The sequence below is a fragment of the Aptenodytes patagonicus genome, chromosome 8 (assembly GCF_965638725.1).
Source record: "Aptenodytes patagonicus chromosome 8, bAptPat1.pri.cur, whole genome shotgun sequence".
Taxonomy (NCBI): domain Eukaryota; kingdom Metazoa; phylum Chordata; class Aves; order Sphenisciformes; family Spheniscidae; genus Aptenodytes; species Aptenodytes patagonicus.
In genome coordinates this window covers 8,541,347-8,554,538 of record NC_134956.1, presented here as the reverse complement: position 1 = coordinate 8,554,538, position 13,192 = coordinate 8,541,347, and the positions used below count along the sequence as shown (strand labels likewise).

At 42.7% G+C, this 13,192-nt stretch overlaps 1 protein-coding gene across 9 annotated transcripts in view; it reads right to left on the bottom strand.

Moving 5' to 3' along the window:
- USP4 (ubiquitin specific peptidase 4) overlaps nt 1–11,679 on the bottom strand; it is a 52,729-nt gene extending 41,050 nt beyond the window's left edge. For 5 of the 9 annotated variants that reach the window (XM_076346244.1, XM_076346245.1, XM_076346246.1 and 2 more), the window contains exons 1-6: nt 11,522–11,644; nt 11,267–11,394; nt 10,816–10,946; nt 7,054–7,180; nt 5,728–5,873; nt 5,491–5,552 (exon numbers count right to left, since the gene is read on the bottom strand). In XM_076346244.1, coding sequence (XP_076202359.1) covers nt 5,491–5,552; nt 5,728–5,873; nt 7,054–7,180; nt 10,816–10,946; nt 11,267–11,394; nt 11,522–11,631 — 704 coding nt within the window. In that variant the 5' untranslated portion in view covers nt 11,632–11,644. Of the gene's footprint in view, nt 1–1,786; nt 1,977–5,490; nt 5,553–5,727; nt 5,874–7,053; nt 7,181–10,815; nt 10,947–11,266; nt 11,395–11,521 lie in introns of those variants that run through there. The other 4 variants (XM_076346252.1, XM_076346250.1, XM_076346249.1 and 1 more) reach the window with 3 other exon arrangements.
- Nucleotides 11,680–13,192: the final 1,513 nt, after the last annotated feature.

Here is a 13,192-nt window from a genome sequence, read left to right as displayed (position 1 = left end):
AAATATTTCAATTCAGTTGAGGTTACCTTCAGAGCATACAGTAGAATTAGTCCTCCTCCTTTAAACTACCAATATAAAAAAAAAACAAAACCCAACATTAAAAGTATTGTGACAAAAGGTTTTGCCAAAGCAGGAAAAGCTAGAACTTATATTTAACTGGCAAAGCAAAGGACATAATGGATTTTCATTTAGAAAGTTCTTACATGCAAAAGCCTCCTTAACTTAACTTACATACTCAATGCTACTCTGAAAGTATGGCATCTGCTGCAAACTCAAGCACTTGAAAGTCATGTAATGAAGATCTGCCCACAAAATATTTAGCCCCGTTGCTGAAGGAGTCCTCTGAAATCATCAGCACACAAGGAACTGGGTAAAGGAGATCAGTTTTAAATATGAAAGGGCATTTAATTATGGTATTATGTACCTACAAAGTACGTATCAACCACCCAGGTCTTGAAATTGTGCAGTTGTTTCTGGCATGTAGTATCCCTGAACGTTGATTTAGGCATCTGTTCAAGTCGATACAAGACAGAGTAGTTGAGAAAAGCCACATGTGTTACAAGATGGGTGAACTACGCAACAACTCAACATTTTTACTGAGAAGAGTACCAGGTGGCGGCAGGGGAAGTCCACCAAGTACACAGTGCCATCAGTAAACAGAAGAGCGGGAAGAGGAAACAGCAAGAAAATTCTAGCAGCAACCAAAGAACCAAAAGGTATCTTCCTGCTGCATATTGCAAAGGGAGGCTGACAGCTACCAGGCACATGCTAAATACAACTTCACTCCTGTTTTCAAATGCAGTACCTGATGGAAAAGGTGCTATTTTTATAGATCTGACACAATTTCTCGTTCATTTGTGCTAAGAAAATGATACCCAGGATAAAAAAAAGCGTGTGCTAGGACTGAGCTGGAACTCTGCTAGCTCAGGATTTTATTTTGGGACTCTTGTAAGTAACAATTAAAGAGGACTAACTTCCACAGAGTCATTGACACAATCTCCCTTCACAAACAAAGTACACCTCCAACTCTGAAATTCCTAGAATAAGTATAATCCATTCCCTCTTCTGAAACCTTGTCTAGTAGTAAAAGCAGTTTCAAACTACAACAAGAAAGTATTTTGTTCCTTAGGGAGCAGCAAACTAACAAAACAGCAGTGGCCAGGCATACTCTGAATATACCACCCAGGGACCACTGTGGAGTTTAAGAGCATTTTTTCTGTAAAATGTCAGTCAGCTTGATGGCTGGGGAAACACACGGAAGGCTGCCAAACATGTGGAAAAGTGGTTTCCCCTGGTAGGAGCCAGTGCCCCTGACAAGCAGCAAATGGTGGGGAAAAATCCTTACGACAGGGAACCCACCCACCCCCCAGTCACCTTGCACACACATATTCTGCGAGTAGCGAATGACATGAACTCCCAGCTTTCCAAGGCCTCTTTTGGCACACAGGTGGCAATGCAGACGCTCACCATTCCTCTACTGACAGCAGACAGCTCTACATCTCATTTGGCTTATGCCATCAAAACTTTAAATACAGACAAACTTTCTCATAAGCTTTTAGTATTAAAGCAATGCGGCCCAAAGAAAGATCTCCAAATATGAAGTTCCCCATGGTCTTGGCTAAACACTATTTTCTCCAGCTGAGAAACAGAGTATTGGAGTAAAACGTTTGCCTGAGATAGGATTAAAACCTGGAATTACTCAACTCTCTTCCAAACCACACCTCAGTACAGAGCATTCGCAGTTCCTGCTGACACTAGATACAGCCAGGAGGACTCAGGTTCTTCAGAACTTCAAAATGTAAGTTTATTTAGAAAGCATAACAGCTTATCAACATTACAGACTTGCTTAGCCTCACAAAAGAGCAGAACAGGTTTTCAGGGTGATAGTCTCACTTATCTTCTTAGTCATGCTGTTAATGCAGCTTCCAACTCACTTCTGATATCAGCCTTAGCTTCCAAAAAGCAGTAGTTGTTTCCTACAGACAAGAACCTCCTTTACTACAGAATTACTTTCTGTAATATTAATACAGCGTAACATACCCTGAACACCTCCTGACTGCACAGGATAAGACACTGGTACTCTTCTGGGCTGGGAACTCTGTATCTTCTCTCTGGCTACTCTTCTCTCCTCCTTCCTCTCTCACCAGTTCCGTCTGGTTCAATTGCTCACAATCACCCACAGACATTATATGTATAAACAGTCCCTACGAGTTTGTACTACACTCACTAATCTGGAGTCTTAAACATATAATACTGATTTAATGCAACATGTATATGCACACACACGCCCACGGAAAGACAAATCACGTCCCAACCCAGTAACAAGATTTGAACCCTACACTCCAGGTTAGTGAGTCTTTTACCAGCTCGCAGAAACAGTGAAAATGCTGGCAACGTTTCACTGCAGTACAGACTTCTACTGTTTCCAGAACAAAAGAAAAAAAATTTTAAAAGATCAACTCAAAACACATTTGAAGTCAGAGTATGCTTTCCCTTGAGGAAAGCATATCTCTCTTCTGCTGAGATATCTGGCAAATGAAAGAACATGGTTAAAAAAGCAGCTAAATTTTTAAATTATATAGAAAAGCTTTATTAATGTTTTTATTTATTGAATTCCTACCCTCCAAGGGGGGAAAAAAAAAAATCCATGCTGCTCGAAGATTAATTTATGTAAAAGACTCAACCTGAGATTAGTAAGAAATCTCTGCATGTGCTTTGTACTTGCACTTTCAACTTCATAAGGAAGTGAAATTTAGACAGTGTATTCAAAACAAAATGAAATATGAAACTACCCTTAAGAAAAGAACGTCTTGAAAAAATTAAGGATTCTCAATAAAACATGAGAACTAGCTGGAGAATATTCAAACATCAAATTAAGTTACAAACTACAGAGTATTAAGTATTTATGCATTTATATGAAGATATGCTAAAAAAGGGAAGGAAACCAAGTAAACTTCACAACTGGTTATGACTGATGTGAAAGGAAAGCACAGAGCAATTATAAATGCATTAATATGGAGCACAAGTAAGAGAAGTTGTATTTAGCTTACTCACTAAGAATATATTAAGTAACAAAAAAAAAAGTTTTGTTATTTCTTTTTAAAATATAAATCCCTTAAAAATAGGTAAAAAGCTTTGTGAAATAACCCTTGAAAGAACAGCAGAAAGAAAACTTAACATATACAAATGATCCAGTCTAGACTGCCACCAGCCCACCCGCATTTGACAGGGCGTGATGACATGCAAGAGAGGAAGCACCAAAAAGTAGAAGAAAAGTCCCCCCGGACAGTCAACATATATTCAACATAAATATCTAAAGTCAGCTGTCTCGGAAAGAGTCTGAACTGCAGACTACCGGAAGACAGCAGTACATCATGGCAGATGCATTGCTAATTATGCCCTCTTCTTACAGGGAACTTTTTTTACTCCTCCTACATGCATCTGCTACTGCCCACGCTAAGAGGCAGGCTACTGGACACATCTGGTCCAGATCCAGTACAGCCTTCCTCGTATTTCAACAGCGAGAGTGCGATTCATATGCGGTTTTGGGGTTATCAAGGCAGCTGCTGTACAATATTACTAGCTTAAAGACATAAAATGGCACAGAAAACATCACTGAACCTAACAGGAAAATACTTACTGCTCGTCATCATCTTTTGTTATCATATGTCTATGAGTTCTCAACTTTTTCCTCCTTCCATTTCAAACACAGAAAGAAGTTTAAAGTCCAATCTTTCTACCCAACTTGCCTTACATGACACAGCCACCTTTGGCGTAGCAAGGCATGATGTCAGTCTGGCAGGGCTCATTATAACCCAAAGACATCAAAGCATACTGCTTTCCTGAGAGATAGCCTTTGCACCCTGGCCACTTAAAAAGGTCCTTATCATTTGATCAGCAGTTTGTGTGCTGATCAGCACACACCAGTGTCAATCCTAAAGAGGAGAGGCAGTCCAGCTTCTTCCCCTCTTTGTCTTTCCAAACAATGTTTTTGAACAAACAGTAATTATGCATTTAACCTACAAGACTAAGTAACTAAGGCACAAGAGCCAGAGAGCAGAACTTGCTAAACCAATGCACCCAACTGTATAAGGAAGACATTATGTGAAATATACACGCTTAGTTTCTTAACAGAGATAAGGGCAAGGAAATAGCCAAGACAAAGTACGAAGGAACAGATAATCCTATATGTATGACAACACAATTCTTTCAGCCACCATTATCAGCATCGTCAAACAATTTCACAAGTTTTACATTATAATTTCCAATGTCATTAGAAAATATTAATCTGCATACTGATAACCACTTTCATTTAAGTATCACTAGAGGTTAATTAAAAGTCTTTACATATCAGACTAGCTGCTGAAAAAAAGAAAAGACAGAGGCCTGGGAATGCTACAGGGCTCCTTTTTAGCTTTGCTTTATGTGGAAACAAAAGATTATGATCTAGTCTTGCATGGGTGCCTCTCTAATACTGTCAACTAGTACACGGTATGAATGTTTAGATGCCTTTCACATGGTACTCTTACAGAAAGTTCATTGTAATCCTGTGGACATTCTCCTGATGCATTTACCCAGTATTATATCTCAGAAGTAAGGAATTGTTTCAAAATAGATTTCACTGACCTATTTGATCCATTCTTCAAGTTTAACACTAGTAAGATCTTGATCTCAAATGAGATAACTTGGCAGCAAGTTCTCTAAGTTAACCATATTGTACGGAAAAACATTTTCTTTATCAATATCAAGTCTGATGGCCTACTCACAGGAAAGCACGTAGGCCATCAGACTAGTAAAATCATTTTAATCATTTAATTTTACTTTCTGTAGTATGACTTGATATGAGCAGTTCCTTATCGTTGCAAGCAACTTCCATTCTACACCACTCATTCTATACATACAATATTCCATCAAGCCCCCTTCTTACTTATCTCTTCTCTAAATTAGATAATAGCAAGACAGTATCTGTGTCAGTATTTACAGGTTTCTATAATTGCCTTTGGCAGCAGAGGGGGTTGCTCAGCTATTTCTATACCCTTTTTAAGGGGGAACTACCAGGACTGAGCATTCACTACTGGCAGCTTTGTAAATATACTGCAAGATCCTTTTTGTTCTACAATGGTAGAAGACAGATTTTTTTTTTTTCCCCCACTGTGCAGTCTGCAGAGGTAGCTTTTTAAGTAGCCTAGCTCAACATAAATAGCACTTTCGTTTCCTAAGCGCTATAGAAACCTAAGCTATTTAATCCTTACACAACCTATTTGAAATGGGCTTTAACACGGGAGACTGTTGCTAAGACAAGAAACCAGCAGCAGAACCACTGAAGAATATTTATATTCAAGATTTTCTCTCCTTCTTCAAAATACCCAAAACAAAGAAATCACAATAGCCAGTGATAACTAGGCTTTCACGGAGAACATGTGGTCACTAAAGCCTAGTAGTGAACAAGCTGGACAAAATAGCAGAAACCTTTAGAACATCCTTGCTTACTTTGCCAGGAAATGCTGTCCAGGCCACGTGCCATCTTCATTTTTCACTTCTATTAGAACAACCTGAAAGAGAGTTCAGGTAATAAAGAAAGGTAACTGCAAGTCTGCTACACATTTTGCAAAATCATTAACAAATCACATTTTCAATGTTTGCTCAAAGTACATAAAAGCAAGTGAAAAAAATTATGTATCAGAGAAAGCAGTACATGAGAATCTAAATAAAAGTTATGCCCCTTACCTGACCCTGATAGAGCCCTGCATCTTGCACAGTGCTATCCAGCTTGCTGAGCTGCTCATAAGTGTTACTCATATACCTGTTCCATAACCTAGTTTCCTTCTCAGCTGGGATATTAAATAGTTTTCTCATTTCTTTCTCGATGGTAGCTGTTCAGGAGGAAAAAAACACCAAAATTCCTAAAACATGAGTGCTTTTGAAAAAAAACTGACAAGCCAGACATTCAGCAAGGAGGTACATCATTGATCCTTCAATATCCTTTAAGTAGAAAATGTATCATGGAAGTTATAATTGCTTATATAGCTTGTCTAATTTTTAGTCTGAAAGAATGAAAAATTTCTGTTTTCAGTCATATATTTGCCTGTCAAACCCTCAAACCAATAATGTTCAAAACACATTGAGAAGTTTCTGCCCAAAGGCCAACTTCTGTGAAACAGTCATCATTTGAAAATGTAAGTTCAAGAAGGAAGTGTTTTCAGTTACTGTTGTCAGGCCATACATCAGCAAACTGAAAAAAAAGCATCTTTATGGACATATACGACAGCTGACATTCAGCATTTTTACACGAGAAAATATAGCGATGATACAGAGAGAGAGAGAGAGAGAGAGAGACGGGCCAAATTTCAGGAAGAACAGAAGTGTAGGAAGAGCCATTAAGAAGACGTCCAAAATATTCGCACACTAGGAAGAAGGAATTGTAGGAGAACCAGAGACAGAACTGCTTTACATGAGTGACGTGAATGTTTCTTAAGGACATGAGTTAGTAAGCAATGTGCTCCTCAAAGCTCTTAACCACAACTCCCTGTGTTGCACACAGAATCACCGTGGCTGGAAGAAACTCAGGAGGTTCGTAGTCCAACCACTCAAAGCAGGGTCAACACTGAATTCAGACCAGGCTGCTTGAGGCTTATCCAATCAGGTGTTCAAAACTTGCAAGGAAGGAGACTCCCCCGCCCCTCTGGGCCCTGTTCAAATGTCTGTCTGTCCTAATAGGGAAAACATTTTCATTATATTCAGTTGGAATCTGTCCTGTTTCAATTTATGACTATTGTCTGTTCTTCTCTTGCTTTGTGACTCAGTAAATAGCCTGATTCCATGTTCTCAGTAACCTCCTCATAGGTGCTACGAGGTCCCCCCAAAGTCTTCTCTTCTCCAGGCTAAATGTAGCTCCCTCAGCCTCTTCTCACACATCACATGCTCCAACCCCGACTGTCCTGTTGGTACCCACTAGACTTGCTCCCGTTTATCAACATTGTTCTTGTTCTGGAGGGCATAAAATATCTTGAGGTAGCATCAGAGCACAGCTTCATGTATCAGAGAACTACTTACCAACAGTATCTGCTTTGCTGAAGTGGCAGCTAATTACACTGTCAGGATCGCTGCTCTCACACAGCTTCAGCTCAAGAAGATAAACTTCAACCTTATAGTGCTTCACAAACAGACCATATTCCACTACCTGCAAGCAGAAGGCAGACGCGATAAACAAAATAACATGAAGTTAAAAAACTGAGCAGTCCTCTGTAAGGTACACTTGTCTAAGTATTTTAAGTCTTTAGGAGCCTTGCAAGTCAAGCCATAAACTGAACACTGACTTGCTCTCAAGTCCAGATTCAGTCACAACCTCTGTCAGCTTGTTTTGGGGTTTTTGTTTTGTTTTTAAAATGTAAGAAATCCCAGTGCTTTCCTTCCACAGTGCAAAGTTCCAAAGGTCCATCATCACAGCTGAACTGATACTGCCAGCTAATTACCCATGAAAAATATTTGATCACACAGTCAGAGCATTCTAGAAAAAAAGATTACCTTTTGCCTCTAGTCTTTGGCTAACGTTTACATAAAAAAAAGAAACAAGCCTGGAATACTGGAGCAAAATCCTTTCTATTAGTAGAAAGTAAGACAAAGCATTAATTATTTTTCTGCACAGTATACAGAATCTGCCTCATTACCCTCTCCTTGCAAAAACAGACAAATATGTCAGAACTCGTTTTGATGACGTTGCTTTATTTCAGAGTCATTTTCAAATCAATTTCGCATTTGAGAGAATACTCCAATAGGTACATCTACCCATCCCACTAGCTTTCAGCATATTTTTAGAAAGGTATTCTGTAAGACTAGACACCATTCTTCACCTACAGAACATAATTTATAATTTATAATTCTGGCAACATTATGCCAGAAAGAAAAGCACATTTCAGAGGCCAGTTGAGACAACTGTGATGTAACTGGAGGAAAAAAAGGGAAGAAAAAAAACAACCAAAAAAACCCAAACAACCCACATCTCAATTCTCTCCACAGTTCTTTGCAGCTATAAAGCCTAAGAAATTCAGATCATATTTCATTGAGCCAGCAGGTATAATTTTTAAAAGTAACAGTGTTTAAGAGGCATTTGAACAATGCCCTTAATAATTTGCTTTAACTTTCGGTCAGCCCTGAAGTGGTCAAGCAGTTGGACTAGATGATTGTTGTAGGTCCCTTCCAACTGAAATATTCTATTCTATTCGCGTGACACCAGACTTGCTATGATCTACATCTGCATCATTTTACAGAAAAAAACTTTACCCAGCTTTGGAAAGAAACAAAGAATCAAGACTAAGACTTATTGTGAGAATTTGGCTAAATTATCCTTCCCTCTTCTGAGCTTCCCTCACCTCAGCTTTTCTGAGCTGGGTTATATTAGATATGCAAGGTGCTTTAAAGGTAAATAATTAACCAATACATTTGGAAAGCTCTTCAATATTTTGTTGTTACAACAGAAAGAGAAAGTAAAACTCCCTGTTTAAAACAGCTTCTTGACAGGCAAATTAGACTTTTTTTTTTTAAAGAATGCAAAGGAACCAATTCACAAGTTCTCCATTTCTTTTTCAGAAGGAATTTTCATTAAATGGGACTTCCTGTTCTCGAGGATTCTATAGTTAGAAACAAATAAATAAGAACCATATTCAGAAATGGAAGAACTCTTTCCAAGAAGTTCTTTCTGATCAGATCACCATGTCCACTAGGACAGATGAACAGCAAGAAGAGTCTCTAATTGCCTGCAGATGTCTTTTAAATAGTGTCTGATCAGCTAGCTTGTTCTCTGTCAAAATAAAACGCAGGTCATCCCGTTGGACAGCAATCTGAGCACGACATGCATTCAACCACTGAGGAAGCACACTGTTCTATGTTTTGCACGTTAACACACTTCACAGTGGGGTTCTATAGAAGACTGCCTGAAAATATGGTTTGAGATTATCAAAACAAACCTGAACCAGAAATAAATCTAATCTAATCCTCCTGTACTTGTCTCTGATCATCAAGCACATAGGGATGGAAGAAATACCAGCTTGTAAAATTACAAAGATGCCTGAAAATTACTTCCCAAATCCTACTTTTATGGATATTTTGATGTACGAATTACAGTTGATCCAGGTTTAGGAAAAGGATTAAAGCATTCAAGGACCACAACTTCAAGTGCTTTACTTCCAATGCTATCTGGAGAATACTGTAACCAGATACTGATTACGTTCTACTCAGGTGCAGTGCTGCAGCTTGTGAGTTCCACTGACCTTTCACTTTCTATTTTTTGCAAGAGGCTGTAACATCCCACAAACCTACTATTCTGCTATATTTCAGCATTTTTTTAAATGTAAAAATCCACTTCAGTTACCATGTTAACAATAAACAACAGAGACTGAAACTCTCATAGCAACTCAAAACTTTAAAAATTTGCTCATAACTGGACTACAATAACTCAGCATCTTCTGTCTGTAAAACAACAGTAGCTCTAAGCTCTAGCCCTCACTAAATACAGTGTTGAATAGTGGCATCTGATCTCCCAAGAAAAGGAGGCTCATACGGTTAAGCCTGTCACCCAAGTGCTTCTCCAATAGCTTCCAAACCTCTTGTCCAACTTCCAAATTCTTCAAAAAAAGAGTGTCTAGTAACATGCCGGGCTTTGTGAAAGCGGCTAGCCAGTTCACGAACAAAAGCTTCCTCACTCAGAGACGCAGTGATCAGTAACAGTTCTAGTTTTTCTATTCCTCAAGAAATTATCTGTTTCTACTAAAACCTGTAATTCTTTTCCACTCCCTCCACTTCTGGTTTACACAGGAATTCTGCCTACTCAGCAGAGTAAGCCTGGGATCATTTACACTTTCTGAAGATGTCAGAATTTCTCATTACGTACAATTTCTAGCCCACACTGAATGACAATGTTCCAGTACCACTGATCAGCATGAGTGGTCCTGCAAGAGAGGGATCTTCCTTCCTTTTACCATTCTGGTGCCACACTTTCCTGGGTCTTGCACACCTTGAAGCAACCCTTACTGTAACATAATGCTACTTAAACTTAAGCAATATTAATTCTGTACATTATATCAACGCTATTCGCTTGGTGTAGTGATTAGTCTTTATGAACCCCATAGGCTGGCACTACTCGATTTAGTCAGTGCAAAAACCTAAGACTAAAATAAAAACAAAAACCCTTTTACCCATAAACAAGCATCTGACAGATTTCCAAAAAAGCAACTTGCGAATTTCACCTTCTGGAACAGGTTATATACTCAGAATGCATTCATGACTGCATTTGCCAAACAAAAATAAGCCTTACAGAACAAAACCATGAATATGTCTCTTCTCATGATTTTAGAATCACAGTTTTGGAAGAGAAAACAAGAACCACCTTAAACTCCAGAGGAAGTCCCTAAGCCACCAAAAGACAATTTATTCCAATGCCTCATTCTGTCCCAGAAGGTCGATAAGCTTGAGTAACAACTTGCATTTTTCAGCAAAGCACAAACTATTCCATGCAACATAAGACCACTGCACCAGTCCAAATAATCATAATGTAAAAAGTTAACCAGAACAAGGTTCATGGTTCTCACCCCATATAACCCATCAACTGAGAACCACTGAAGATTCAGCCATTTTAACTGTAATATTGGAAGGTCATTCTTTCAGACAACAAGGCAGAAAGACCTCATGTTATCACCTCCAAAGAGCTGCTGAGGATCCTGTCTTAACTCACATCTAGCAAAATGTTTAAACATCGTCTAAGTTTGGTAGAGATCAGGTAATGAAAGCAGGCTGAAGAGAACTTGGTTCACCCATACTTACTTTTCTCACAATAGGCTGCTGTCCATCTATGCAGCCATACCACGTTACTAGTTTATTCCAGGCTTCAGTGGGAACCAATACATAATCTAGCTCATCAATGAGGTGTTCTTTTAAACTCTGAGTTTCTGGATCTAAAAGGGAGACAGACGTAAGAAAGCACGGCATCAAACATAATCCTTTCTTCTCAAGAACTACACACATACCACTATGACCGGAAAGAAATACCAGCACTCCCACGGGTAGGTAGGCACTGCACCAGTCTCCTCACTTACAAGGCCGGGACGGCCGCTTGCACCCTCCCAGAACACACGGCTTCAAAAGCGAAAGATGCACGACGAGACGACCGCACGCGGAGGTTACTTACCGGATCCCGGGCTGCGACCCGAGCACCAGGCCCCCGCCGCCCAGGGCCCCGCTCCCCCGCGGCCCAGCGCCGCCGGCCAGCACTCACCGCCGAAGAGACCCGAGTTGTCGATAGGCCCAGGGAAGAGGCCGGGATCGCCCACGCCGAACATGTCCCAGCTGTCGAAGCCCACGTACTTCTTCCACTGCTTGAACCAGCGGCTGTCCACCAGGTACCTGCAACACACGGCACCGGGCGGCGCGGCCCCCTCAGCGGCGGCACGGCGCGGCCCGGCCCGCTCCCACAGGCCCCGCCGCCCGGAGGGAAAGGGGACGGAGGGCAGGGCCGGCCGGCCGCGCTCACCAGGACTCCCCCGGCTTCAGGGCCGTGGCCAGCAGCGGCCCCAGCTCGGCCCGCTGCACCATCGTGTCCGGCCGCGCCCCGCCGCCGCCGTCGCCCTCAGCCGCCGCCATGTCGATGCGCGAGCCCCGTCGCGGGCGGATGTCGGCCCGCGTACGCATGCGCGCTGGGTGGGCCTGCTGCGCTCGCCCCGCCCCGCCCGCGCGCCCTCTGACGGATGGGCGGGGCCGCGCGCAGGGGCGGTGCTGGTGGCGCGGGCGGCAGGGCGGTGGCCGCCATTTTGCAGTCGCCGCCCGCGGGCCTACGCTGGGCCCGCCCCGCCCCGGCGGCTGTGGTAGAGGCGGCCCTGCAGCGGCCGGAGGCAGCCCTGCGGCCCTCCCGGGCGGCAGTGGATATGCGGGCCCTTGCCGGGCGCAGCCCCTGCGGCTGCCGAGGCAGGTGGTGTCTGCTGCGCTGAGGGACGGGCAGGATGGGCACCCCCGTCCCCGGGCCTCTGGGGCCGGCGGGGTGGAGAGCAGCCAGGGCTGGAGGCTTGAGAGGGTGCCGGGAGGCCTCGAAGCGAGGTTGGAGGCGCCGGGGCACAGGAGGCCTCATTCCCGGGAGGGGTGGGCCTCGTCCCCGAGGTGGCTCCGTGGCCGAGAGGGTCCCCCTGGGCAGCCTCGTCCAAAGCGGGCGGCAGAAATGCTTGGTGTGGACTGTGTGGTTTCAGTGTTACATGCTCCATTTTCTCCCATAACTGACTTGATGGAGCCCTCTGGTCAGGGAGTTGGCTAGGGAAGGAGACTTCAAATTGTTATGGGAATAAACGGGAGCATGGGTTTGAGTAACCAGCTGGGGAGCGCTCAGGAATTTGAAAGTCTCTCTGGAAAGAACCTCTCAAGAAGTGGTTTAGGCATTTGTCTCTCGAGTAGCATATCCTGTGCTGTTTAGGGAGCCTGTCCTTGAGAACTGGGAAAATTGGGAAGGATTCGATGATTCAGAGACTTAAAAACCTGCTTTAAACTGATACACCAAACAAATCCATTTACCTCACAGAAAAAAAGGCTGGGGGTGGTGTGCTGGGGCCGTGACTGTGCCGGGGAGCACTCTCCCGGCAGCCGGTGTCCGGCAGTGTGGTGGGCAGATGGGCTCTACCTCCTGCCAGCCAGGCCTGGCAGTGCTGCAGCAATAAAATGCTAAAGGCCTTTTTTTTTGATAGCAGGGCAAGTCCATCCAGTTAACACTGAAAAAGAACACCATTTTCTCCTTCCAGCAAGAGTCCTGTTACTCCTGTTTTTCTTGAAGGGCAGGGCCCCTTTGGGCTTCAAGAAACTAATACACCCTGTTATGGCAAGACTGGGTGTGTTTTTAAAATGAGTCAGCTATTCTGAGATAATGCTTACGTGGCTGACCTCACTCTGCTAATGAATTACCTACTCCTAATAGAAAGTGCAGTAAACAATTCAAATGGTCTCATTCAAAGCTTTCTGATTCAGTACTAGGAAATTACGTTATTGCAGTTTCACCGTAGATAGGGGTGTCTGTGATCTCCTGTCTCTTCAAGCGCTTTCCTTTCAGCCATTCGGCTTCCTGCCCTTGTCTCCAGCTGAACCCGATGGCTGCCCGCTGCGAGAGTGGCACCAAGAGGAACAAAGCCCTTTCAAGTGCCACCCGTTTGGAGGCAGGTGTTTCCTA